The sequence below is a fragment of the Pempheris klunzingeri genome, chromosome 17 (assembly GCF_042242105.1).
Source record: "Pempheris klunzingeri isolate RE-2024b chromosome 17, fPemKlu1.hap1, whole genome shotgun sequence".
NCBI lineage: Eukaryota > Metazoa > Chordata > Actinopteri > Acropomatiformes > Pempheridae > Pempheris > Pempheris klunzingeri.
In genome coordinates this window covers 15363017-15388337 of record NC_092028.1, presented here as the reverse complement: position 1 = coordinate 15388337, position 25321 = coordinate 15363017, and the positions used below count along the sequence as shown (strand labels likewise).

The 25321-nt window shown below is 42.4% G+C and overlaps 5 protein-coding genes across 8 annotated transcripts in view; 3 read left to right on the top strand and 2 right to left on the bottom strand.

Annotated features, from left to right (window-relative positions):
* Nucleotides 1-5626, top strand: part of pitpnc1a (phosphatidylinositol transfer protein cytoplasmic 1a) — a 40810-nt gene extending 35184 nt beyond the window's left edge. Inside the window, exons 5-9 of the mRNA XM_070847227.1 lie at nt 1-43; nt 1686-1781; nt 3488-3643; nt 4298-4361; nt 5316-5626. The exon at nt 1-43 is cut by the window's left edge and continues 29 nt beyond it. Coding sequence (XP_070703328.1) covers nt 1-43; nt 1686-1781; nt 3488-3643; nt 4298-4361; nt 5316-5626 — 670 coding nt within the window. The remainder of the gene's footprint in view (nt 44-1685; nt 1782-3487; nt 3644-4297; nt 4362-5315) is intronic.
* A 2053-nt stretch (nt 5627-7679) lies between these two features.
* On the bottom strand, nt 7680-13110 carry slc25a19 (solute carrier family 25 member 19). 3 transcript variants are annotated; one of them, XM_070847224.1, is made up of 7 exons: nt 13033-13110; nt 10189-10340; nt 9804-9959; nt 9553-9723; nt 8653-8833; nt 8421-8551; nt 7680-8338 (listed from the first exon to the last, which is right to left on the bottom strand). In XM_070847224.1, the coding sequence occupies exons 2-7, from the start codon at nt 10318-10320 to the stop codon at nt 8123-8125; spliced, it is 987 nt and encodes a 328-aa protein (XP_070703325.1). In that variant the 5' UTR covers nt 10321-10340; nt 13033-13110; the 3' UTR covers nt 7680-8122. The 3 variants fall into 3 exon arrangements, with proteins under 3 accessions (XP_070703325.1, XP_070703324.1, XP_070703326.1); XM_070847223.1 differs by lacking the exon at nt 13033-13110 and adding an exon at nt 11223-11333 and having other exon boundaries at nt 10189-10346; XM_070847225.1 differs by lacking the exon at nt 13033-13110 and adding an exon at nt 11223-11333 and having other exon boundaries at nt 8460-8551; nt 10189-10346.
* Nucleotides 11834-15508, top strand: mif4gdb (MIF4G domain containing b). 2 transcript variants are annotated; one of them, XM_070847229.1, is made up of 6 exons: nt 11834-11915; nt 12557-12676; nt 12769-12878; nt 13180-13335; nt 13517-13609; nt 13754-15508. In XM_070847229.1, the coding sequence occupies exons 2-6, from the start codon at nt 12598-12600 to the stop codon at nt 13979-13981; spliced, it is 666 nt and encodes a 221-aa protein (XP_070703330.1). In that variant the 5' UTR covers nt 11834-11915; nt 12557-12597; the 3' UTR covers nt 13982-15508. The 2 variants fall into 2 exon arrangements, with proteins under 2 accessions (XP_070703330.1, XP_070703331.1); XM_070847230.1 differs by having other exon boundaries at nt 11835-11887.
* On the bottom strand, nt 15505-17617 carry mrps7 (mitochondrial ribosomal protein S7). Its single transcript, XM_070847228.1, has 5 exons — nt 17558-17617; nt 16518-16709; nt 16354-16417; nt 16096-16263; nt 15505-16000 (listed from the first exon to the last, which is right to left on the bottom strand). The coding sequence occupies exons 1-5, from the start codon at nt 17599-17601 to the stop codon at nt 15779-15781; spliced, it is 690 nt and encodes a 229-aa protein (XP_070703329.1). The 5' UTR covers nt 17602-17617; the 3' UTR covers nt 15505-15778.
* A 204-nt stretch (nt 17618-17821) lies between these two features.
* gga3b (golgi associated, gamma adaptin ear containing, ARF binding protein 3b) lies at nt 17822-24525 on the top strand. Its single transcript, XM_070847638.1, has 17 exons — nt 17822-17876; nt 18386-18470; nt 18550-18625; nt 18708-18806; nt 18910-19033; nt 19121-19224; nt 19432-19512; nt 19700-19837; nt 20425-20506; nt 20613-20738; nt 20857-21105; nt 21712-21794; nt 21899-22038; nt 22219-22532; nt 22669-22838; nt 23698-23808; nt 23957-24525. The coding sequence occupies exons 1-17, from the start codon at nt 17837-17839 to the stop codon at nt 24065-24067; spliced, it is 2133 nt and encodes a 710-aa protein (XP_070703739.1). The 5' UTR covers nt 17822-17836; the 3' UTR covers nt 24068-24525.
* The last annotated feature ends 796 nt before the right edge of the window (nt 24526-25321 follow it).

Genomic DNA, 25321 nt, shown 5'->3' with positions numbered 1-25321 from the left:
CATAGAGACCAAGTACGAGGACAACAAAGGGAGCAATGATAATGTGAGTACTGTCATGTGGGGGGGAGCATGTTCAATGGGTAGATCTGACAAAGAAAGAGGGGATCTTAGCATGACTTTAAAAAAAAAAAAAAAGTATTTCCCTGTTGGATTCTTCCCATATTCTCACCGATCTTCTCGCTTCGAAGCCTCCAAATCAGAGCTGGTGAATTGTCAGAGGGTTATTGCATCATTGTGCCATCACTGGACTGTGAGATTTTGCTCGTATTTCAGTCTTTTCTCAGTGAATGTTTTGAGGAGGACTTACACACCGTGGGATCAAGTCTTTCAGTGACATTTTTACTTTTGCCCACATGCATTTGCCTTCACGGACACAAGTGGAAAAATATCTCTTTTACACTCACACGCAGCTTATTTCTTACAATACTGTCTGATGTATTTTCATTAAAACCTTCCTGTGAGTAAAATGATCTTTGTGAAAAGTTGTGGCATCAAGCTGTGGTTCAGCCAAATCATCAATAGCAAAAACATAAATTATAAACACATGCCCTGGTTCTCTAGCTATGCCGCCATCATCAGTTAAAAGCCTCAGACTTCACAGAGCCCTTTATTCCGTTCAAATCAATGTTATAAATTTTATTGGCTTGAAAGATCTGAAACCTTGTTGCGCTTTGGTACAGCACAAGTGCAAATTGATAATAAGCAATAATAATAGTAAAAAAGATTTGAAGAAGAGTATCATTTGAGAGAAAGTAAATGTCGATCTTCTCCTAAAGCAACATAATAAGCTACTCTAGGTTTTGTTGAGTCTTTCATCACTGTTGGAAGCTTCCTTTCCACCTCTCCTTCTGTACCACTTTGGTGGCAGTAGGGGAAAATCTGAAGCTTATGCAATACGGCCTCGATCTATACTGCAGCTGAAAACAAAAGGCTGCAGCTCCACTTAGTGGTGGCTCACAGGACTTGCAAACCCCTTGTGATGGTTTTAAAGACGGTCGTGATTTCACATTTGAAAAAGATCGTAACAAATGTGGGTGATTTAGATGTGAGTTCACAAGAATAAAATAGAAGTGTTTGCTCCTTATGGTCCTTACCTTCACACTCCCCCACCATTGGTACGCTCTTTCTTCTCTCTTCCTCTATTCTTCTCCCTCATCTCATTCAAAAAAAATCATCCCTCCCACCGGCCTGTCTCCCTTCCTCTACACCTGTGTAAGAGTTTAAAGTATGTAGGAGACGTGATCAGCTCTCTGAAAGGAGCGGATAGCAAGCCGACATTGTTTTATAGTTCCTGTGTGAGTCAGACACAGGAAGAAATCAGTGTCCACACAGTGTGTCACTGACTGTCTGAGTCACATTCATTCTCACAGTCAGTAAGTTTGTTGTTTGAGCATCAAGGCTGGAAGAAGGAAGGTGCTTGTCATATCAGCTGTGCTTTGCACTTTCAATACGAACAGGTAATTGTCTTATTGTCAAACCCCCTCACCTCTCCAAACCTCTGCTTTTGTTTTCTTTCAGTAAAAAAGCTGTTTAACACTTCCAGTGTGTGGGAAGCTGCCCCATCACTGCCATACCAAGTGACAGGGGAAATCACAGCACATCATCCCACAGCATTTGTCAAACGCTAAAGGACATTATTGATTTAGCTGTCCTCCCTACACATTTAACTGTTCCCTCTTCCTCAGATCTTTGGCAGCGAGCCCAAAGACGAAGATACAGAGGTGTGTTTCGTGGACATCGTGTATGATGAGATCCCCGAGCGGCACTACAAGGAGTCAGAGGTGAGGGGAGTCAAGTCGCTGATCTCAGTTTATGTTTGTATGTGTGTAGAGAAGCAGAGTGGATGCATACGTGCACATGCACACATGATGAGGGAGGTGGAAAGGAGGACGAAAAGAAGAGGATAAGGAGGGAGTATGGAGATGAGCAGAAGAATGAGAAATAAAGAGAAGGGATGTAGTGTGAGTAGATAAACAGCGCCAGCTCATTTTTGACCACCAGCTGGCCATCTGCCTCCTCAGAGTGATGGAAATGCATGTTTATATGTGGGGGAGGTGATGGGCATTAGCTGTAATGATTTGACATTTGTATGCGTATGTGTGTGTGTGTGTGTGTGTGTGTGTGTGTCTATCTGGGTGTGAGAGTGACAAAAAGCTGAGCTATTAATAATCAAGAGGGGTCATGATGTCAGTGCAATAGTGTTTTATTATTGACACTCACACACACACACACACATGAACACACCTCCCACCAGGCTTTATGGTCTTCTGCTTTTATCCAGCCAGAGCTAAGAATAGCACAGAGATGCCGTCCACAGCTAAAAGTGGATGTCACATGGCTGATGTAAATATCATTAGATTTTAAAGATGGATGGGTCGTCACACCTGACAATGCATCAATGCATTTCTGTGTTTATTTGTTCTGGATACTAACATCACCACAGCTTACACAAAAGACAATGGTTGCCAACATACTTGATTCATACAATTTCCTGGCTCAATTATATAAGAAATAGCCAAATAATAATAGTAATAATGTGTATTTATTTAGCACCTTTCATACACAAAGCTCACAGTGCTATACAATACATCAATACATCTCTCATGTCTGCACACTAAGTATGAAGCTACTGCCAGCAGGCGTTTAGCGTAGCTTACTTTAGCACAGACACTGGTAACAAGTAGAAACAGCTACCCTCGCTCTGCCCAAAGGAAATAAAATCCGCCTCTAGCACCTTCAAAAGCTCACTAATGAACATGTTGTATCTTGTTTATTTAATCCTTTATTCCTTTAAAATCAGCAACAGGCAGTAGTGATGACACTGACACGCGTTACATTCTGATAACACCTACAGTTGCATTTCATGTTTTTTGTGGTCAGTAATGCTGGGGTGTGTGATTTATCAGTTTTAAGACCGACATGTTTATTTAGAGAAAGGGGTTCAGCAAATCTTGAATATATTAAGATAAAATATTAGTTGAGGTGGTATTTTAAGTATTTTCAAAAAGGACAAGCTCTCATTAGCATTTTCCATCTTCTCATCTTTTTATCTCCTCTTTGCACTGCAACTCCACCTCCGCTGCCACTGCTTTCCCTGCACACACCCACTGTCACACACATGACCCTGAGACGAATGAGCGCCACAGCATAATTAGTCTATAGGGAACAGTGATTCAAGTTTGCCATTAGGGACTCCTGCTGTGCAGCCTGGCTGTGCCCTGCATGAGGCTTGTAATGAGCATAGGTGATCCTGTTCTATAGGCATTGAGGGGGATGTGTGTGTGTGTGTGTGTGTGACAGAGTCATATTTTAATTAGATTGATTGTAATTAAATACTGGTCAAAAAACAGTTAACAAGAGGATTTTTAGTGCTTTTTTGCAGACCTGCTCATGCAATCTTAAGAAAAATACATGATGGAAGATTTTATCTTTGTTACTGAGGAAAAATGTTATTATTGTTCTGAACTGGTGTCTCATGACATTGTAGGACCTCGTGTACTTTAAGTCGAAGAAGACTAACCGAGGCCTCCTGCAGGAAGGATGGATCAACAACCAAGACCCCATTATGTGCTCCTATAAACTGGTCACAGTCAAATTTGAAGTCTGGGGCCTGCAAACACGTGTGGAGCAGTTCGTACATAAGGTAAAAAATGTTTTTTTGGGTGGGGAAAAATTGTAGATACCTTCTCAGAAATACCCTTTCCTTGCTCAGTCAAACTTTTCGACCCAGTGTAGATTGGTGTCAGTGCCAGGGGCGTTTCATTTTCTGCTCGAAAAACATGTGACACACAAACAGTTGGCCGTGAACCAAATCAGATGTTCCATTATCGCCTTCTACAATATCTACCCTGTTCACATCCTACAGATTGCCTTGCACCACCTCTCTTTACCTTGGCTGCTCTGTTAAAACTTCATATCTCCAGTTTCCTAAATCCATTTCGCCGAGCCCTCTACAGCATCTGTCCCTGGGGTGAACTGTCCCTGTCCTCTCCTTGCCCGAGGCACACAATCACACACACACACACACACACACACACACACACACTCTCACACACGCAGACAGGGCCATTACTCATACGGTAACACCGGGAGTGACTCATATTAATCACATTCCTCCAGGGGTGAACGACAATATTTAGTACTTAAAACGTTTTAAACTCTCTACAGCCCTCGGAGTAAACTCATTCTGATTCACGTCTTCTCTCCTTGAACTTCCTCCCTGCTTCTGTCCCTCCTTTCATCCTCTGGCACCTTGCCTCCTTCGCTTCGTCTTCTCTTTTTTTCAAATTCTGCTCAGGTGATTCGAGATGTCCTGCTTTTAGGACACAGGCAGGCCTTTGCTTGGGTGGACGAGTGGATTGGTAAGTTTTTAGAGACGGCAGTAGCAGTGCTAATGAAACAAGGGTTCGTTTTGTGCGTGTGTGATGACTCATCTCAACATTGCAGTTTGATAATGTGGCAAAGTCCATACACACAGATGGATGTAAAGGAAGAAGTGTAAAATTGCTTAAAATTAGTATACCCACAAATGGAATAAAGTTTACTTTACTTACAAGCCCAATCTGCATCAAATTATCCCTCATAGAAAGTACTTTAAAACTGATCCAGCTAAATACAATATGTCTTTAAAGGGTCTTTTTATGTTGTAAAGCATCTTTCACTACACAGAAAAGCACTACCATTCAAATTTGATTTATTATCTCCCAAATAAGCAACAGAATGGTTTACAAAATACAGAATATGTGGCTTTTTGCCTTGTGATTATCAGAATCACAATCAGTTACTCATGTTTTTCATTTCCACACATAGTGTGCACTGTACTAGTAACTTGGCTTGAAACATCTAGAAAGATGAAAACCCCATCGTGTGTACAGAGAAACTATCTCCAACCTATTGTGCTGTTTTAGCATTATATCCTGCAAGGACGAGGTCAAATCTAACAAGGAAGAAGAATCAGCACCTTACACGTGTCCATTTTAATAGATTGTTCAGCCATTAGTATTTCATTTTGCTTTTTTAACCACTGTGCTACAGGAAACCTTTCATGAATGTTGATACACACATGTAAACATGCTTAATCACAAGCACACGTACAAAAAAGACATTCTGCCATGTGATGGTTATTGATTTTGAACCACACAGCAGGAACCATCTCTGATCTTTGCGCTCATAGCTGTTTGATGCCATGCAGAATAATCAATGTAAAATCAGAGACTGTGAGCGTGTCTGGTACTTTGAAGGCAACCACCACAGCAATGTTGTTACCCAGAAAGCCACTCTAGATAAATGTCTGAAACATGCCTCAATCCCCACAGACATGACCATGGAGGAAGTCAGGGAATACGAACGTGCCACACAAGAAGCCACCAACCTGAAGATCGGCACCTTCCCCCCTGTCATCTCCATCTCAGAGACCCCCCTGCCATCCAGCACCCGCAGTGGCCCCAACAGCGCCCCATCCACTCCCCTCTCCACAGAAGCCCCCGAGTTCCTGTCTGTGCCAAAGGAGCGTCCAAGGAAGAAATCAGCTCCGGAGACCTTGACCCTGCCGGATCCGGGCCGGAGGGATTCAATCTTCAAACTGCCCAGCTTCTTCTCCTGGAACTCCAGTCCACAGCCAGAATGAGAGCGGGGCTGTGCCACTGGTGGACGCCCTCGACCTGTGGATCAGCGCAGGATGCCTGCACAGCACTTCCCACAATGCCCCCTCAGCCGGCTGAAGTGAAGGAGACTTTTCACTGTCCTGGTGATCCCAGCCCCCTCAGCAGACTTGCTAGTGTTACAGCAAAGCCAGCAGCTCTCAGGCTGCCTTTACAGGTACAGACAGGCAGCCTGACCTCCATAGCAAGATGCCCAGCGAGGTGTAAAGGTACAGTGCATCCCATTGAGAGTCGACAGCCAGCACCATGCACCAGATAGTATGGAGCCCAATTAGTCAGATTGAGTGTAGCGTACATTCCTGAAAACGTTTCATCCCACAGAGAATCACTCGCTTTCATCCAAGCTCAGGGTGTGTTGACAGATATCTACATGAGATTCACTGCACATGAACCGTACATGAACAGAATTTGCTTTTATTTCCGCTTTACCTTTAAGCATCGGAGCCTCTGCCTTTGTTAACTGGCGCTTGTGGTGTGCCATATCTATTTATGTGGTTGGGAGATTCTTGTTGGCCACTGTATTAGTAGAGTATTGTTTTTCTCAGTCAGGTATAAGGTGATCGTGTATTCTTGTATATACTGTATGAACATTATTTATGTCAGTACTTCAAAAAGAATATCATATCCAGTGATGATGCTGCTATGAAATTGCTGTTGCGTATCAAAGAACGGGACTCTTCACCTTCTTTAAATGTTATATTATAGTGAGTTCAGTCAGCTGCAACGTCTGTAAATGACTTCTGTGACTGCATGACTTCGACTGCAGTGACTGCTTCTAAATATCTGTGAATTAAATGTTCTTTATTGTTTTCTTTGTTATCTCGGCCTCGTACTTGATGCTGTATTTTTACAGAGTGGTCACGTGGTTTGCATGTAGTTTTGCTGCTTTATTTGTTTCAACTGTATTCACCTTCTAGTCATACTGTTAATGGGTTTTGTATGCAGTAAATTAAATTAAATCCGGTTGTGTCCATAATTGAGTGGAGTCTTTGTTAATAACATTTTAATGGAATTCAACATTCAAACCACTGAAAGCAATTAAATTCATAACCTAAAAGTAGTTCAGAAGCCAGATTTAATAAAATGCAGATCAGATGTATTTTACACTATTAAACTTGAATAAATGCAATAATCAAATTAGTGTAATACTAACTTCTATTTCTCTGAACTTGATTTGTTTTCATTTTGTCATAACACCAAATTTAAAATAGTTTACAATTTGCACTCTCTTACACTTTTATCTACACACGTTGGAGCCTGAAGTTGTGTTTGCTAAAGAGTATAAAACCCATCCATCCATCCATCCATCCATTTTCTATACCGCTTATCCGTCAGGGTCGCGGGGGGAGCTGGAGCCTATCCCAGCTGACTTCGGGCGAGAGGCGGGGTACACCCTGGACTGGTCACCAGCCAATCGCAGGGCCACATACAGACAGACAGACAACCTTTCACTCTCACACTCACACCTACGGGCAATTTAGAGTTACCAATTAACCTAATGTGCATGTCTTTGGATTGTGGGAGGAAGCCGGAGTACCCGGAGAGAACCCACGCTAGCATGGGGAGAACATGCAAACTCCACACAGAAAGACCCCAGTATAAAAGCTCCACAAACAATTTTTCAGAATAGAGACACTATCCCTACAAATACAGTAGTCATTTAAAGTAGCTGTTTTTTTTGCACTAAAATAAATCAGTCAGCTCAAACTCTTAAAGTGAGCCGTTCTATGCAACTGTGGCATGTCTACAGTACAGCTATGCTACAGTATGCTGCTGCTGCTTTTTTATGAAAAGACCATTTTTAAAACAGATACCCGCCTGAAGTCAAAGTCGAGTGACTCAAATCCACATCTCTGGCGGACACCTTCTCCTTCAGATACTGCTGAAAAGTAAATAATGTGCTGGCTGCCAAAACACTTGCACAGACTAGTGCTTTTAAAAACACACCAGGACTCACACATAGCAGCATTAATCCAGGGGCTGCTGATGGTGATTCACAAAACACGCAGAACTCATGTCTTTATGAAAACTTTTATTTTAAAAATAATGAACTCCCAATTAGCCGCGTTGTTGGCCTGCAGTCAACAGGATGCTGACTCACCCACCAAAGCACAGAACATAATAAATATTACACTATTGAGTGCTCATCTTCAACGTCAACAACGGCTAATTATGACTCTAACAGTCAGAATTCAAAATGTGCAAAGTTCAGTTTGAACACGTTCATAACGTTTATCTTTTACAAGCAAATGTCCACCAACCTTAGAAACCCAGACTAAAACATTACAAGGTGTAATGACTGCACAGGAATAAATAAAATGAGGTTATATTTTCCATCCTTATATGTAAACACAATACAAACCACCACCGACAATCTACCCACTTGATACATTTGTGAAGTGCAAAGGCATGAGTCTGTTTCCAATGTGCGTGGTCTTGTCATTGTTACTTTTTTCCCTTCATTATCTTTCCCCTACGTCTTTGGCGAGGCCGTTTGTTCCGTCTCTCTCTTTGAGGTTGCGCATAGCATTGAGGAAAAATTCATACCAAAAGAAAGTGAAGCCTGTTGACAGTGCAGCCTTGACGAGGCTGGGCGAGAGGCCTTTGAAGAAGCCTCGGACGCCCTCCTCTTTGGCGATCTGAACCATGCAGTCCACCAGGCCTCTGTAAGTCCTCACCTGCATGCGAGAAACACCAGATATTACGTGAGATCCAAAATATGTAGTCCAGAAGCGTGAAACATGGTGTAGAAGAGCTTACCTGTCCAAAGTGAGCTCTGGCTGCCTCAAAGCCCCCCACCTGCAGCCTCTTCTTGAAGAGATCAAAGGGGTATGTGATCGTTTTACTGATGATTCCAGCTCCGCTGCCACAGACCAGGCTTGTCAGGCTTCCTTGATGAGGGATGTAAAAAAATAAAAAAATACTTCACATGCGTTCGTTATGTGGTGAAATAAATGCAGAGGGCCGGACGGCGAGTTTGACCTCCACTGACCTCCTGACTTTCCAGCTTTGGGTGGTGGAGCCAACAGCTTTTTAAAGACATTGTAGAAGAAGAACTGCAGCCCAGCGTAAGGAAACACTGCCATCAGTGTTGGAAACAGGCCGCGGTAAAATGTCAGTGCTCCCTCTGAGCGGCACATAGTAGACACGGCATGTCGCAGGTTCCTGTACACCTGAGAAGACAGAAGAAGTTAAATACTGGTAGAACTTTAAGATGTTTGTTTGTGAGACTTAAAATTTTTTTTTTACTGAATTCTGAGCTTTTTAAAGACATTTCAAGACTTGCACAGCATCAGTATTTAGCATCAGAGTAAACCCTCATATTTAAGTTTATGACAAAAATTGATCATTGCAAAAAGAAGCCTGTTTGAACCAGTTAGGCCTCTGAAGACATTTTTTATTTGGCTGCTTAGTTACTTCTGGCATGTTTCTTTCGAAACAACTGGGAGTGCTAAAGGGTTCCATGGTTGTCTGTGTGTCAATATGTCTAATACAAGTGAGTAGAGCTGTGGCCAACAATGTGATTTACAGACATTAAATTAGTTACAAAATTAGCATTTTCAGAACATCTATAAGTGTATGACCAAATAACAATTATAACTTCACTGATTTTAGCGCAATATGAGTTTCATTATTTTGATTTCCACTGACCTCCTGAGTTGGGAGGGGTAGATAACTCAGAAAAAAGGTGCAGCCCAGGTATACAGGAGAAGACCAACCCTTCGATTAGATACAGGGGATCTATTCCCACCAACATTTTCACTGTGGTCAGTAGTCGCTGATTTCTCCCCACTGCATTGGATTTTGTTCTGAACAGAGGCTGACGGGGGCGTTTCCAAATAAAATCGCTATTACTATCAAGAACTTTATACATCAGAAGCACAAGTCCTACCTTGGGTTCTCCCTGAGCTGCAAAGCGTGTCCGCAGTGTGTCCAGAGGCTGGCAGACCACTGTGGCAGAGCAGGCAGCCATACCACCACACACAAAGTGAACTCCTGCTGTCTGGCTGTCATAGGACGTCATCTTGTGCACCACCTCAGTCATAAACTCAAAACTGGCAAACTGCAAAGCGCACACACACAATTAAATAACTCTTGTAGATACAGGTCACCATAGTTTTGAGAGGTTTGTGTGTGCTCTACCTGGACAGCCCCGAAGCAGATGGAGAGGAGCTGTGCAGGGATGTGGCCTTTCCAGAAAGCAGAGAGTCCCTCCTCTGAATGAATGCAGCGGGATGCCTGATATATTCCCCAGTACTTCCCCTCCCGCCTCTGTGAAGACACACGCTCAATCTGCAGCTGTGGGGAACACAAATACTGATAAACATACCGGAAGCAAACAACATTAACGGCATATTCAATGTCTGCCTCACACAGTTCTCTAAGGCAGTTCAGTGACGCTGAGCCGATGCTCTGTTTTTTGCTCTGATTCAAACATCTCCTAAATCAGCATGAATCCTCACTGAGCTTGAGTTGCAGCAGTGAGTCCTGACCACTGCACTCAGGAAGCACACAGGCAGATAATTACCTGAAATCTGATTTTAAGCACATCAAAGGGGCTGATGAGGGCGCGGGTGACCATCCCAGCAGCTGACCCAGCCAGGGCTGCCTCCTCCGGGGAGAGAGCTGCACCCTGAGCCCCGGGGTCATAGCCCACCATGTCTCCACAGCCTCAGATTCCTGATTCTACAAGACAGAAATTAGGAATCATTTGTGACTTGTAATGTTAGCTCGATTAGAAATATGCTTTTATTCTTGTTTAAATAAAAAAATACGGACTCAAATGCATATTAAACGTAAGTATGACTATGGAGTATTTCTTAGATCTAAGTGGAAAGTGAGTATCTTAATGTATACTATGATCATCTATGATATTCCCATGAAATGGCTAAATAAACCTAGAAATATTCTGGTGTACAGATAATAAAAATCAGAAACTTTGGTTCAGTTTTGATGTGTTTACGTTTGCCAATAAAATTTATTATTTATTTAGTATTCCATCTGATTTCTCTAGTACTATACAGCAGCGGTCTATTCAGATCATTTACTTCGATAAAAGCAGACATACCAGTATCAACAACAAAAACTACTTTAATGCAGGGTGGACACTTCCACAGTGTTATATTATTCATTATGTTATTGGACTATAATCAAAGTTATAGTGGAGCTAATCTTAAATGCATCAAATATATATTAAATTATTACATATCAAAATCTTCTGTATTCTGCAGCAAACATGAAGTTATGAATATCTGATCATCAAAATGATTCAAACATTTGTTTTCTTTCTCCTTGGTGGACATTTTAGAAAGTGCAAGAAACACTAAAACATTGTCAGAGCAGAGCATCAGTATCTATTCAAAATTAAACTGTCCTGTCTACAGTATGACACGGATGCTTTCAACAGCTATGAAATGCTCTGAGGACCAGATACAGTAGCAGTAACAGCATGCAGAGGACATGCAGTGGGTCCTTGGGACGAGCTAAGCTAAGCTAACAACAACAGAGCGGCTGTTTACTTTGCACCGAAACACAGGGCCGACGACCCAGGAAGACACTTGCCTTTCAATAAGTCCTTCATAAACACAACTTCGGCTACAGTACTGAATCCAGGCGCGTATAATCCTACAACAACAGGACGAGTTTAGGTTTCTTTTGCACGACAACACCCGTTAATACTACTTCCGGGTTGGACAGCGCGCACTCCACCTTTCAAAGTAGAAATGTCGCGACAAGATGAATCACTGCCTAACTTCAACAAGCCGGAAATAACAAAAATTAACACCTGCACCTACTACTTTTCAGTACGGTTATCATTGTACCCATTGTCCGCTTTTATTGCTATTTATAAAGGATCTGAATACACCACCGCTGTATAGTACTGGAGAAATCTGATTAATACTAAATAAATTATCCATCCTTTTGGCGAACGCAAACACATCAAAACTGAACCAAAGTTTGTGGTTTTTAACTTTTATCTGTAAACCAAAGTAAAAGTAAAATACATCACAGGCAATGTCCTACCCTGCAGACTCAGTCAGGTAAAACAGTTCCCTGAGTGGGTCACGTTTTGTTTGGTGGTTGTTATTATTACAGTGTTGTTTGGGAGGTGAAGAGAGGCAGGGAATCATCTCGCTGTGATACGTCATCTTTGAAAGGCTGCTCGTATTTACGTAGCGTTAAGAGGTGTCACCGGCTTAGATGGAAAGAATTGGCTTGAAAATTAGGTAAAATTTCTCCCATTAATTTCGAAATGTAAGTAACTGGTTTGAGTCTGTGTTTTTCTACCAGCTCCGTATGTAGCTACTTTGTCTTCTTTTAGCACGTAAATGTAGCTTCGGTGTAAAACTTGACGCTAACTCGTCTTAACGCTAATGCTAACGTTAGCCACCTCATTCAGCATTAGTTAGCTTTAGCTAACAGTAAGTGTTGACCACAAGAGGGGAAAACTGTCAACGCTACATTTGCTGTCATTAACTCAGCTACAAACAAAAACAACGTTAACCCTACATGTAGCCGTATAATTACCAATCACGAGTTATGTCATATATTGGTATTAACACCTCATCATATAAAAGGGTACTTAGTTCTTGTGTTGTGTGTTAAATCTGTTGATTTGGGGTATCGGGTGACCTCTTGGTTGGCCTGATTTAGCCCATCATGTAATCCCTCCTATCCCTCAGTGAATGAGCTGTGGGCTGCAGCCAGTTTGATGACAGCACAGGATTCTTTGGTTATTGTTGTCACACAAATTGTTCTCTGGTGTCTGTCTGTGATGTATTTTGTGCCCCAGGCTTGAAGCAGAGGGTTGAAAAAGCTTACTTTTCCTTTTTGAAAACACCTGTTATGTCTGATCACTCTAAAATGTTTTGAAAAGTGTTGTCTGATCTCCACAGACTCACAGCTATCAAGTGTAGTTCGGTTGCGACCATCGATAATGGAAAACTCCACTGATGACTACAGGATCCAGTCGTTTGACCTGGACACACAGATGCTGCTGAAAACAGCCTTGAAAGGTCAGCCCTTTTATTGTACTCCTCAGTAGTGAATTAGAGTAATCGCAGCATCTCAAACGGCTTTTTTGTGAATTTGTTTTTGTTTCTTTCAGATCCAAGTTCGGTGAACCTGGAGAAGGTGTCAAATATCATCATGGATCAGTCTTTAAAGGACCAGGTGTTCAGCAAAGAGGCCGGACGCATCTGCTACACCATCGTACAGGTCCATACTGTTGGCAGTTGGATGAGCTGCTTGTTCACAACTTAATTGTAGTTACTTTGTTTGATGAATACATTGAGACGGAGAGATTTAAGAAACCAGAGCAGGACTTAATCGTCCCGTTGAGTCTCTTAAACCAAAATTTTAATCCTCTTACCTTATTAAGGCCTAACTGGTAGTTCACACTCAAGCAACAGGAGGCTTCTAAGACAGCTTACTGTCACCACTACTACACCACTGTGATTCCTGACTTTTGGTCCCTCCCTCCACCTTCTATCTAACCTCCCTTGGTCACCTCGTGCAGGCCGAGGCCAAGCAGAACAACGGAAATGTGTTCAGGAGGAACTTGCTCAATCGGCTCCAGCAAGAGTTCAAGGACCGCGAGGAGACGAGGGAGCGCTCGCTGCAGGAGTGGGTGTGCTACGTCACGTTCATCTGTAACATCTTCGACTACCTCAAGGTCAGTTACCATCATCAATACAGAGCGGCACCGTTGAATTAGTCTGGATCAAAGCTTCTTCAAAACAGCTTTCTTCACTTGTGTGAAGTTATATATGTTTATAAGTTTTTAAGTTATATATGTCAAGGACTTAACATAGCTGATTAAAGTTGACTGACTCTCTGTGTGTCTTGACATGTAGGTGAACAACATGCCAATGGTGGCTCTAGTCCATCCTGTGTTTGACTGTCTGATGAGGCTGGCCCAACCAGATGCCCTGATGAATGACGAGGAGGTGAGAAAAAAAAAATGTAGTTTTTTTTTTTGTTTTTCACCTTTTTAAATATGCATGCCAAAAAAAATTGTCTTTCAAGATGGAATACGTTTGTGCTTTTGTTTTACACAAGTGACTGACATCTCCTCCACCGCCCCTCTGCAGGTGGACTGCCTGGTGCTGCAGCTGCATCGCATCGGCGAGCAGCTGGAGAAGGTGAACAGCCAGCGGATGGACGAGCTGTTCTTCCTGCTGCGGGACGGCTTTCTGCTCCAGGAGGGCCTCACCTCCATGGCCCGTCTGCTGCTGCTGGAGATCCTGGAGTTCAGAGCCGGGAGCTGGATGCTCAGCAGCACTGCCCACAAGTACTACTACAGCGAAATTGCCGACTAGCATCGTTGCAAGGACAAGGGTGCTGCCTTCGAGCACCTCGGATACCTCTCCTCACGACGGACAGCGACATTCCTCCAGGAAATCAGTGGAGGGTTCTGTGAAGACGGCGGCTCGGAAACTGTACATAGACTTTGATTTTGCTGGGTTGTTCCCTGCGTTTGATAATATTGCTGAGACATGGTGCCGTGGATGTGGAATGTGCAATAGTTCACAAGGAGTTGAAGTTAACGAGGTTTAGCCACATTCAGGTACACTTTGTTTAACTTTTACAGCTAAAGAAGCTGAAGCTGATATTTTTTATTTATTTTTTATTATCTTGCAGGCATTCCTGTTTTTGAGAAAACATTTCAAAGTCCAACTTAGTTTTAATTTTTTACAGAATCCAAAGGGCTTGGAACTGACACTCCAGTCAGATGCAAGCTGTTTGCTTTACTTTTTATTGTTGTGACCAACATTTTAAATGAACTGAAAATCAATATTTTACTGACAGTTTGGTATTTTGAATTGAAATTTTACAAAAGGTTGCAGTTCTGAGGGATTTTCTGCCTAATTTGTCCCGTAGGTTTCCTGTGTTACTGTTTCGTTACATCTCGTTATGTGACGCCGTTTTGTCAGATGAAGCATTGTGTCTTAATTCAGGGATTATCTTTTAATTTTGTGTTACAGTTCAATTTATAGATAAAAGACCAAAAGTTCAGTAACAGTTCATATTTAAACTGTGTTTCTACAGATAAATCAGTCAGATATTTAGATCATTTCTGGATTTGCTAGTTTAATTTGTTAAGCAAGTGGTGCCAATATAACACGAGCAGCATCACCCACTGTGGGGACTTAACGAAGCCTAAGCTCTTAATTTGTAGTTGAGGAGGAGGAGGTTTTTCCTCCCCTCATCAATAGACAGGCCAGTTATTGGTACAAAGAAAGTAGAAAAGTGTTTTTCCTTTTGAATTCAGGTTCCACCAGCACTACCAACACTGTTGCTGAGCCTGTCGTTACCTTTGCTGACACTCAGCGATGGCTTTAAGGTCTTGAACCAAAGCTGTGCCTTGGAATCAGACAGACACTAGCATAAAACAAAAATCATGTGGATAAATTATTTGGGAAAAATCTTAAATGAGTAAAGCTTCATATAAAAATGGCTTTCACAGCAGTCAGACAAATCAACTTCAGTTTTGGAAATGAAAACAATTTAGCCCAGCTCATCAATTGTTTGAAGATTTGTGTATTTTTTTCCCACACATCTTTTATACTGGGCATGTGTTAATACCGCATTCAGCCCAAACATATATAAAAATATTGAGAAATTATAAACTGATCCTAAAGAGCTAAATTAGGATAAACTAACTTTGAATGCTGTAGACACTAATAGTCCCTTAATAACAGGGCACAGCTCTGACTGCAATATGTTTATATATTTTATTACACTGTTACATTTTTACATTACTCAATTCCATTTTTTATGGTTGGTTGTACATTTAATGTAAATGTATTTGTTCTAATAAATATGGGAAGTTTTTCCTTAATTCAGTTTCGTGTTTGTCTTTTATTACATTTGAACGACTGCTTATTGAACACAATGCAATTTCTCAGTACAAAAAGTGATCCATGTTAACCCTTTGTTTCACTGATGCCATACAGCTTTCTTTTTTACAGCGTAGTCCTTCCACTGAAGAGTTTTGCACGGTGTTCGCTATTTACAAATGTGTCACTGCGTCCATCCGTGACCAACTCGATGTCTGTCCGCTCTGTCAGTCCGTAGAAACGCGCCACAGCGCTTCAGTCCTGGCGGGTTTATCTCTACCACCAGCGGTAGTGAGCGTAGGCTCTGTTGGCTTCAGCCATCTTGTGCATTTCATGCTTCTTCTTGATAACGTTGCCCTCCTTCATATAGGCTGCCAGCAGTTCCTGGGAGAGTTTTTCATACATGTGCGTGCGTCTGTGTTTGTTCTCCCTGCACTCTGTGATCATCCATTTCATGGTGAGGAAGCGGCGTCGGTTGTCCGTGAGAGGGATGGGCACCTGGGTGGAGTTGGGAGACCAAACGGAATATAATTAGACTTTACGTTTATGTTTTGTTGGCACAAGATCAACAACAAGAGTGCTTCATGACTGACCTGGTAGTACTTTCCACCTTTCTGTATGCTGACCAGGCCCACGATGGGCTTACAGTTCTCCAGAGCCTGGTGAAAAATTTTGTAGGGGTTACACTCGATCTCTTCCTTCTTCCCCTCTGGAGCTTTGTGGTATTTCTCCACCTGCTTCCTCTTTATGCTCTCCAAAGTCTGGAATCGGAAAGAGAAATAGACCTAATTTGTGTTCTATGAAACAGCAAAACTTTGAGCTTCACTTTGAGACCGTGCTTGTTTTCTTACCTGTGTCAAGATCTCTTTGGCCAAAACCTTGTTTCCATGTTCCATCATCATGTTGACGAATTTACTGAGAAGCAAAGGCAAAAAATGATCACCTGACATGAACTCTGAGATGCACAACACGAGACATCCCTCCTGCGGTGAGCTGGGATGTGTGTCTGCTCTACCTGAATTCGGGGTCGCTGAAAACGGAGCTGGTGATTCCGCTGGTCGCTGCTTTGATGGGTCTGAGCGCTTTGAGGTCCCGCTGCGCCTTCTCCTCAGCGCTCAGCTCTGCCTCTGGTTTGCTGTAGGCCTCCTTGCTGACCTCTGGCTCTAGATAGTAAGGGTTGTATCTGCTCCATCTCACCAGGAACACCCTGTTAACAAAGGAGATTCACAAATTAATCAGTTTATGTGTGTGAGGATGTTAGTTGATCTGCAGACAATCAATCAGCAGCAACTCACCACGGATCATTCAGTGCCAAAGATCCACTGGTTATGAACATCTTTTTTTTTTTATAATCATAGTAAATTCAATGTACTATTGCGGGATCGAAATTTAGATGGACATTTTTACTATTCAAACAAGGTCGAATGGTTAATTAATTGACTGAGAAAATATTCTGGAGATTAATTGATAAACTCCCTTACTGATAAGAGTTTGTTATTCAAATCCATCTGTTTTTGATGAAACCACAGACTGTTTATAAAAAGATACATCATAAATTGAACAAGATAATCTGGAATTTACTCATTAGGTTTTGAAATGACAGACAGTTTTGCTGTATAGTAACGTTTAATATGATAGAAACGATTAAATAAACATACACAGCTCAGTCGATGATGAAAATGATAGTTTAAGGTGTTTTGCCAACCTATGGTATGGGAATATATTCTTATTTTAGACACTTAATTGAGTAAATTGCCAATTAGCTGATTAAAAAAAGATCGACACAAATGCACATAACAGTTTATTGCAGCCTGCTACTATAGATTCATGTCGGCTAATATTTCAGGAGCTATTTATTGACATTTATCTTCATTTTTTTATCTCCCAGTGTCTGATATGTCACATAATGCTAATGCTAATGCAGACACGTAAATTGCATTAGTGTTTGTATTCTGAATTACAGGAGAAATGCGTCGATATCCCACAAATATATAATTTAACAGACCACTAACGCCACCTGTTAGTTGTTTGTGTCTTTGAAAAGGTTAAAATTACCTTGGTGTCCAAGGTTTTAACAGTCCCGAGAAGGAGGACGCCATCTTGAAAGCGCGTGTATCAGTTAGGACCCCAGGTTAGTACCTCTCAGATCTCCTGATGAAAAATCAAAATTGGTGCTTCATTTACGATTTTAATTGCAATACTGAAATACCAAAACAATAATCTTTTATAACAGACAATGCTGTGTGTGTGTGTATTTTTTCCCAATATAATTTTTTTAATTAATTTTGTACTCTCGCGTACAAGCTGGTAATATCGCGCGATGTTTTTAGTGCTATGGCGTACCAGGAAGGGGAGTCGCTTGAATCTTGGCTCAGTGAGTGATTAATCCCGTTTTATGAATTAAATAATTTGTGTAATTAGCTAGATACGTTGCTCCGGGTGGCAGGGCGGTAAATCCGTCGGTAGGAAAGCTGCTCGCGGGCTGACTGGCAGCTAGCATAGGGTCCTGGTTATCAGTCCACAGTCTGCATCATTAGCAGGATGGGTGGAGAGCTTTAATAAACACTGGCTGGGTCACATTTACCACTGACAGCTCAGGGTGTGCAGTGATTGTTGAAGCTCTGCGTGTAGTTGTCCCTCTGTTACAGCTCAATACTCGCAGCAATCAACAGGTTCGTCTGAATGATGAATGACAACATAATGAACACTGCATCAGGAATCTCACACAGGAAGAGTGACAACAATCACTGCATTGTTATGTTGATCACAAGACACGGGGAAGCATATTCTCAGCAGGGTGTGAGGTGCATTCAGATGTGCATTGCACAGCGTAAAGCTCCTCAAAGATCCAGCTGAGTTGGTGTAAATGTCTTTCTGTAACAGATAAAGCCACCCATCCAACAAACCGACAAGAGGACTGGGAGTACATCATAGGCTTCTGTGATCAAATCAACAAGGAACTTGAAGGGTATGTCTGATATATTCACAAGCTATGTTTTTGAAAATGTTTTCACTGCTTTTGAAAACCCCGAAATTTCTCCTTGCAGTCCTCAGATAGCTGTAACTCTGCTCGTCCACAAAATCCACTCACCGCAAGAATGGGAAGCTCTTCAGGCTCTGACAGTAAGAAATGCTACGCCCGAATATCAACAAGCACCCTTTTTCTCTCAACACCTCGGCTTAATCTTAACGATATTGTGTCCAGGTATTGGAGGCATGTATGAAGAACTGCGGGAGAAGGTTTCATAATGAAGTTGGAAAATTCCGATTTTTAAATGAGCTGATTAAAGTTGTGTCTCCAAAGGTGAGCAGTCCACAAATAGGTTTTTTTTAATTCAAGCAAATGAAAAGTATGCTGCCTGTACGTCCTGTCTTCCAGCTTCTTTTGAATCACCTCTTGTTTGCAGTACATGGGTAACAGTGCACCTGAGAAGGTGAAGATGAAGATTGTAGAGATGCTGTACAGCTGGACAGTGGCTTTTCCAGATGAAGCCAAGATCAGTGAAGCCTACCAGACGCTGAGAAGACAGGGTGTGTTGAGATGATTGACATAATTGCATATGAAAGACACCTGCATCCAAGAAAGCTTATTAATCCAGTCCTCACGCTCTTCGCCAGGGCTCGTGACATGTGACCCGGAGTTACCGCTGGACAGGACTCTGATTCCCTCTCCTCCGACAAGACCTAAACATCCTGTGTTTGACAACGAGGACATGGGCAAGGTGAGCGGAAACAGAATCTGCTCTGTAATGTTGTGATTTATTCCTCTATAAACGACTAACGTATTGTTCTTTATGAAGTACATAGCCATCACCATCCAAGGTGAAGCAGAATAATTTCTTCTAAGTGAAACATGAGCTGGCCATTTATTAGTAAATGATGCATTTCTACTGTTACAAAAGCAAACTGATGTTTAAGTGTGTGTTTAGCTGCTTGCTGAGCTTCTGCGGAGTAAAAATCCCGAGGATCTCCAGGAAGCCAACAGATTAATCAAAAACATGGTGAAAGAGGTAAGACAAGTCAGTACTGTATCATATTTAACACAGCCATCATATTCATTTCAAATGTACCCACAAATGTTCTGTGTGTCTTTTTAATTTGGTGATTGATGTTACTTCAACATTTTTCTATCATGACGCGACGACTGTGTTTACGTGAAGTGTAGAGTTCATTGTCAGTCTTGCTGTTTCTGCTCAGGATGAGGCCCGAGTGCAGAAGGTTACAAAGCGTGCACACACGCTGGAGGAGGTGGACATCAATGTGAAGCTGCTGACGGAGATGCTGTCCCACTACAATAGAGACAGCTCCACTGACTCCGACCGGGAGATCATTAAGGTGTGTGTCTGTACACACACACACAAATAAGGCGGTAAACTTTAATCAGTTCTTTATATCAACCCAGTTCACCTGTCGGCAATATGATACATTATATGTTGAAATACATGTTGCAACAGTAAAACAATGTTAATGCAGTAAAAATAGTATTGTCTCGTCATTTCTGAAGCTGATTGGCACATTAATTTCCTCTTCTTGTACAAGTCTAATGTCTCATATGGACGCTGGGCCTGTCTGAATGAACCACTGAGCTCTAACTCTAATCCAGAATGACTTCCAGGGTGAAGTTCAGCTGGCACACAAGTCATTTTTATTCAGTGTAATTTGCAATCAAAGGCAGTGGAATGATAAACACTTATTTCAGATCGTAACCCTGTAAAATGTTACAGTTTATTAAATAGATATTATAACATCTATAGTGTTTGACAGAATATGGAATATTGCTCTGATCCAGTGTTTTTATTTATTTTTGTACATGTTTGCATTGTGATATCGAATTCATTAAACTGGCATAATTAATTGCTGAAATGCCGACAACACACAGCTGCATTTAGACTGAACAGAACTTCCTTTGTATTTCTTCTCAGGAACTCTATGAGCGGTGTGACAAGCTGAGGCGTGCGGCTTTCAAAATGGCCACTGAGACAGAGGACAATGACACCAGTTTAGGTTTGCTTAGCTTGATATTTACTTTCTGGGAAGATGCCCTGAATGTTCTCACATTTTGATCCTTTCATTGTGTAGAATCTGTAACCTCTGACCTTTGACCCCTCAGGTGACATCCTGCAGGCCAGCGATGACCTCTCCAGGGTCATCAACTCTTATAAGAAGATCGTTGAGGGGCAGCCCATCAACGGTGACAGTGAAGAGACTCGATCTACAGCTGGTCACAGTGAGAGTGGTGAGAGGCGTTTTATCATCATGCTTTTTTACGCAACTGCATCATGCTCCACATATCCTGCCAATGTGTAATTAATTCAGCCGCAGCGATCAATCCTTCTCTCTTTGTCTTTCAACAGACACCACAGACACATTGATCGACCTCGCTGGCCTTGACACTCCGAGCCCCCCTCAACCTGCTGCCCCTTCGTCCCAGTTCTCACATCCTGTCTCCACCAACCTCACGGCGTCTCCCATCCCTGTCCTGCCTCCTCCTCCCAAACGCCTGGCCGGATCCCATGGCAGTCAGAACAGCAGCCCGAGTCACCCGCCCCTCGACAAGGCCTCGGCTGCACTCTCTCTCCTTGATGATGAGCTGCTGTCTCTTGGTATTACATCCCCACTGTCGCTTATCGAGTTAAAGGACCAATCTGACATTTTGGGAAATACGCTTTGTTCAATAGAAATCAAAATCCATCCACCAGCACCTTTTTAAAGCTCCCTAATAAACACGTTATTTGCTGGATATGTATTCCTGGAGTCACCACTGGTTGCCTGGCAACAAGAAATATGTAATCTGGCATATAAACTCCTGCAAAACAGTAAATTGTGGTTTTTACACTCCATTTTTTTTGTATGGATTAAACAAACAAGACCTAATTTGTTTATTAGTGAGCATTAAAGGTGCTGGTAGGTCAGAGAAAGCCGGGCGAGCTGCTTCCCTCCAGTATTTAGCCTAAGCTAAGCTAACCATCTCCGACCTGTTGCCTTATATTTAGTGGACAGATATGACAGCGGTATCAACCCTCTCATCTAACTGATCCCCAGAAGAATAAACATATTTCTCAAAATGTCAAACCGTTGCTTTAATGTAGCATTTTCTCTGGTGTGAGTTGTGACAGTGCTGAATAGAAAAACCTGGGCTCCCAGCTAAACAAAGAATCTTCAAATACATAACAGATTTTTTTTGACAATACAAATGCACCTTCTTTCAGGACTGAATGACCCCCCTACTTCTCTGAGCAGCCAATCAAAACCAAAGTTGAATGAGTTGTCCAATCAGTGGACGTCCTTGCAGGTACATCTAAAATAGCCTGCGTGACACTTCAACCAAACCCCAGCTTGTTTGTCAATGAGTAATGGGAGAGGGTTAGTTAACTCATCCCTACATCTCCTCTGCAGGCTCCAGCTTCAAGTGTGGATATGTTTGGCAGTTTATCTTGTTCAGGTCCAGCGGTGCCCCCAGCTGAACCAGCTGCTGCCACACACTGTCTTCAGAACCTGCAAGACCTGGCCATGATGAGCTTTTCAGATCACAAAAGGTACAGAGTGGTCTACATCAAATCAGTGCTGCCTAAATAATAGCAAATACAGTATATTTCCATAGCATGTTCTCTTGATTATTCGTTGGCACTTTGACAGGTCTGATCTATTTTGAGTACATAGTTTACTTGAGTGACCTTTTTAAGATCCCATAGCGATCCATCAAGTGTTATTTTCAGTTTGTCCAGCCAGATGACTGCCAGAGGAAGCAGCTTTGCGATGCCCACAGCAGCAGCAGCAGCAGCAGCAGCAGCAGCAGCTACCCCCCTCGTGCCTGTGCAGGGCCCTCCTTCCTCACCCTCTCTTCTCCAGAGTACAATGCCCGGCTCTCCTGCTCTGTCCCATGCCAAGGCCCAGAGCCTGGGCTCAGCCCCCGGCAGCCCGCTCTTCCGCTCTCTGTCCCCCTGCCACCCTCCCCTCCAGGGCAGCCCCGCCAGAGCCACAGACATCTCCCTGAGCAATGTGCACGTCCCTCTGGAGGCCATCAGACCGAGTAAGGACAGGAGAGAGGAATGATGGGCTTGACCGGTTAATGGCAAATGATATCAAAAAATGCATAGCTAGATGTAGCCCCTTTGAATAGCTCATGTTTGCCTGCTCCTGATTGGCTGTGCCTCGTCTGTCCTCAGGTAAAGTGCTGCCTGTCACGGCCTACGATAAGGATGGTGTTCGCATGCTCCTCAACTTTGCATCTGACTGCCCCCCCGGCAGACCTGACGTGTTAGTAATGGTGGTGTCCATGCTTAATACGGCACCCCTGCCTGTTCATAATGTGGTACTGCAAGCTGCTGTCCCCAAGGTAGATATACTACATGTGCTCCTTAGTTCCTATCCCTGCCTCCTTTTTTTTATGTCCTTATTTAACATGGACAACAACCATACAAGGATCAGCTTGACTTGGTCCTATATACAACTTTTCCCACACCATTTTCCGTTACAGCTCATGCACTGATGTGTTTGCATAATCTTTTTTTTAAACATGTTTTAACTGAATACAGTCCAGAAAAATCAATTAGACGCTTGTAGCTTGTCCAGAATGCTGCAGCCAGAAGGTGCAGCACATCACAGCGTCTCTCTCTCTCTCTCTCTCTCTCTCTCTCTCTCTCTCTCTCATCATCTCAACATTAAAATTGCATGTAAAAGGAAAGTAAATGAATAGTTAAAACTTAAGGGAAGCTGCATTTAAAAGACCAATGAAAGCATGCGGATAAATAGTTACAGATTAAAAGAAAGTTATGTAGCTCATTTATCAGAAAGTTTTGATCCTGGGAACGCTGACCAGATGACCTGAGAGGCCAAGATGCCTCATACTGTACAAGTAAATCAGAAATGTATTTGGGTCCAAGATCATTTAATGCTTTATCAGCAAGTAACAGCTTTTTCAAATCTATCTTTTGGCACACTGGAAGCCTGTGGAGAGATTTAAGAAACGCTGTGATGTGCTGCAGCATTCTGGACAAGCTGCAAGCGTCTAATTGATTTTTAATAGTAGCAGAGTGGGGTGCTCTAGGGGCTTAAGGTGCCCCAGGTTCAAGTTCCAACTGGGATTCCACCCTCAGCAAGGAAACGCTATCCGTGAAAACACGAAGATAGACTTGAAAAAATGTGAATTTATCCTTTAAAATACAGCACTGACTCTTCCTTTCATCCTCCGCCAGTCAATGAAGGTGAAGCTGCAGCCTCCATCAGGAACCGATCTGGCGCCATTTAACCCTATCCTACCTCCAGCCTCCATTACCCAGATCATGTTGTTGGCCAATCCAGCAAAGGTAAGGCGACATAGCATCACTCAAAACATAAACGCACAAACCACAAAGAATTTCTGAACCGCACGATGTTCTGTCATAGTTTTCGGGTGGAGACGAGCCGTGGGTAGACGCTGATAATGTTTTAAGATCTATGACCGCGTCTTCACAGGAGAAGGTACGTCTGCGCTACAAGCTGGCTTTCACGCTAGGAGACCGTCTGTGCAATGAGGTTGGAGAGGTCGATCACTTCCCCCCACAGGAGACATGGGGTCATCTATAGCAGCGTGCATGTCTGCGAACACTCAGCAGGGACAGACCGGTTCGAACTCCATGAAGGGGTGTGTGTTTTCACATTCATCCCAGAGAGAAAGAAGAGGAAGGTGGGGAAATTCAGCTGCACTCCAACTTTCAGCTTTACATTCCTTACGGTTCATTTTTGTCCATGGTTATTACTGGCAGCAAGAAACTAACAGCACTACACTGAAGTTTTATTTAAACAGTGCTTGTATACTTTTCTGCAGATGGCTAACAAACTAAAGATATACACTGGCAAGAAAGGCAGCGGTGGTGTTTACAGGTTGATGGTAGAGAGATAAATATTTTAATGGATTTTCCCCAAGATAAACATCGCAGGTTTGAATGTACTGAAATAATGAACGCGCTAGAGCTCAGCCGCAGACTTGCAGGATGCACTGCAGCACAACAAAGTCCTTTAAAAGAAATGAACCTCTAAGTTAACAGAGCCTAAGAGACAACAGTTGTGCTTTTATTTATTCCTCTGGTTTAACACTTTCGTAGCCCACGGAACATGTACTTGAATATGTCCAGAAATTTGAAATTCTCCAGTAGTGGATGTTTTAGGATGGATTTAAACTGGAAAATAATCTGTTAATAAGTACTGAAACATAGTTATTGCTGCCGGAGTACATTGACAGTGTGTTAAATGGTTATTTCTGAATGAAAGGATTATATTAGCTAATTTAGCTCTGTTTTAGATTAGTGGACCAACATTGTTGAATTTTGTGTTGTCAAGGCAACCAGCTGCACTTTGGATTTTTGAATCATTTTTGAATATGCCGTTATGACTTGAGTCAAATCTGGTTTTGTGTGATTAGTTTTTTTTTCTTTTGAAACTAAAGGAAATGTGGTTTGCTCAGATTTTCAGCATTTCAGTCCTGATTTTAGCATTAAAGATATTTCTCTTCTGTATCTAAAGATGTTTACTTCTCTACCAGTGTCAGTATTGGGGGTATTTTTTTTGTCATTTATTTTCTGTTATACTATTTCAGTGCATCACTGACCCCAGAAAATGTGAACTGAAAATCGGACTTTAAATTTGGTAACTTTAAAAGGGAAATCCGTCACCAGGCAGATAACTGCAGTGTGCAGCGGTGGGATAAAGTGAAACTGTGCTTGTGAGTAAAGTTTCAAACATCAGCCCACCCGATCCTCCCTTGGGTCCCTTCTCTGGTAGTCCTAAAGTCATTGTGATGTGGGATGAGCTGAAGTGTGCGTGTACTGTACATAGTGTGTA

Coding starts and splice junctions, on each gene's coding strand:
- mif4gdb (XM_070847229.1), top strand. CDS start 12,598: ATGGAAAACTCCACTGATGACTACAGGATCCAGTCGTTTGACCTGGAC. Junction 12,879..13,179: donor TCTGCTACACCATCGTACAG/GTCCATACTGTT, acceptor CACCTCGTGCAG/GCCGAGGCCAAGCAGAACAA. Junction 13,610..13,753: donor CCCTGATGAATGACGAGGAG/GTGAGAAAAAAA, acceptor GCCCCTCTGCAG/GTGGACTGCCTGGTGCTGCA.
- mrps7 (XM_070847228.1), bottom strand. CDS start 17,601: ATGGCGTCCTCCTTCTCGGGACTGTTAAAACCTTGGACACCAAG. Junction 16,710..17,557: donor TTAAAACCTTGGACACCAAG/GTAATTTTAACC, acceptor CTTTGTTAACAG/GGTGTTCCTGGTGAGATGGA. Junction 16,264..16,353: donor CCAAAGAGATCTTGACACAG/GTAAGAAAACAA, acceptor TTCCGATTCCAG/ACTTTGGAGAGCATAAAGAG.
- gga3b (XM_070847638.1), top strand. CDS start 17,837: ATGGCGTACCAGGAAGGGGAGTCGCTTGAATCTTGGCTCA. Junction 17,877..18,385: donor GTCGCTTGAATCTTGGCTCA/GTGAGTGATTAA, acceptor TTTCTGTAACAG/ATAAAGCCACCCATCCAACA. Junction 19,838..20,424: donor CCGACCGGGAGATCATTAAG/GTGTGTGTCTGT, acceptor ATTTCTTCTCAG/GAACTCTATGAGCGGTGTGA.
- slc25a19 (XM_070847224.1), bottom strand. CDS start 10,320: ATGGTGGGCTATGACCCCGGGGCTCAGGGTGCAGCTCTCTCCCCGGAG. Junction 8,834..9,552: donor CAGCTCAGGGAGAACCCAAG/GTAGGACTTGTG, acceptor CTGTCTTCTCAG/GTGTACAGGAACCTGCGACA. Junction 8,552..8,652: donor CAAAGCTGGAAAGTCAGGAG/GTCAGTGGAGGT, acceptor TCCCTCATCAAG/GAAGCCTGACAAGCCTGGTC.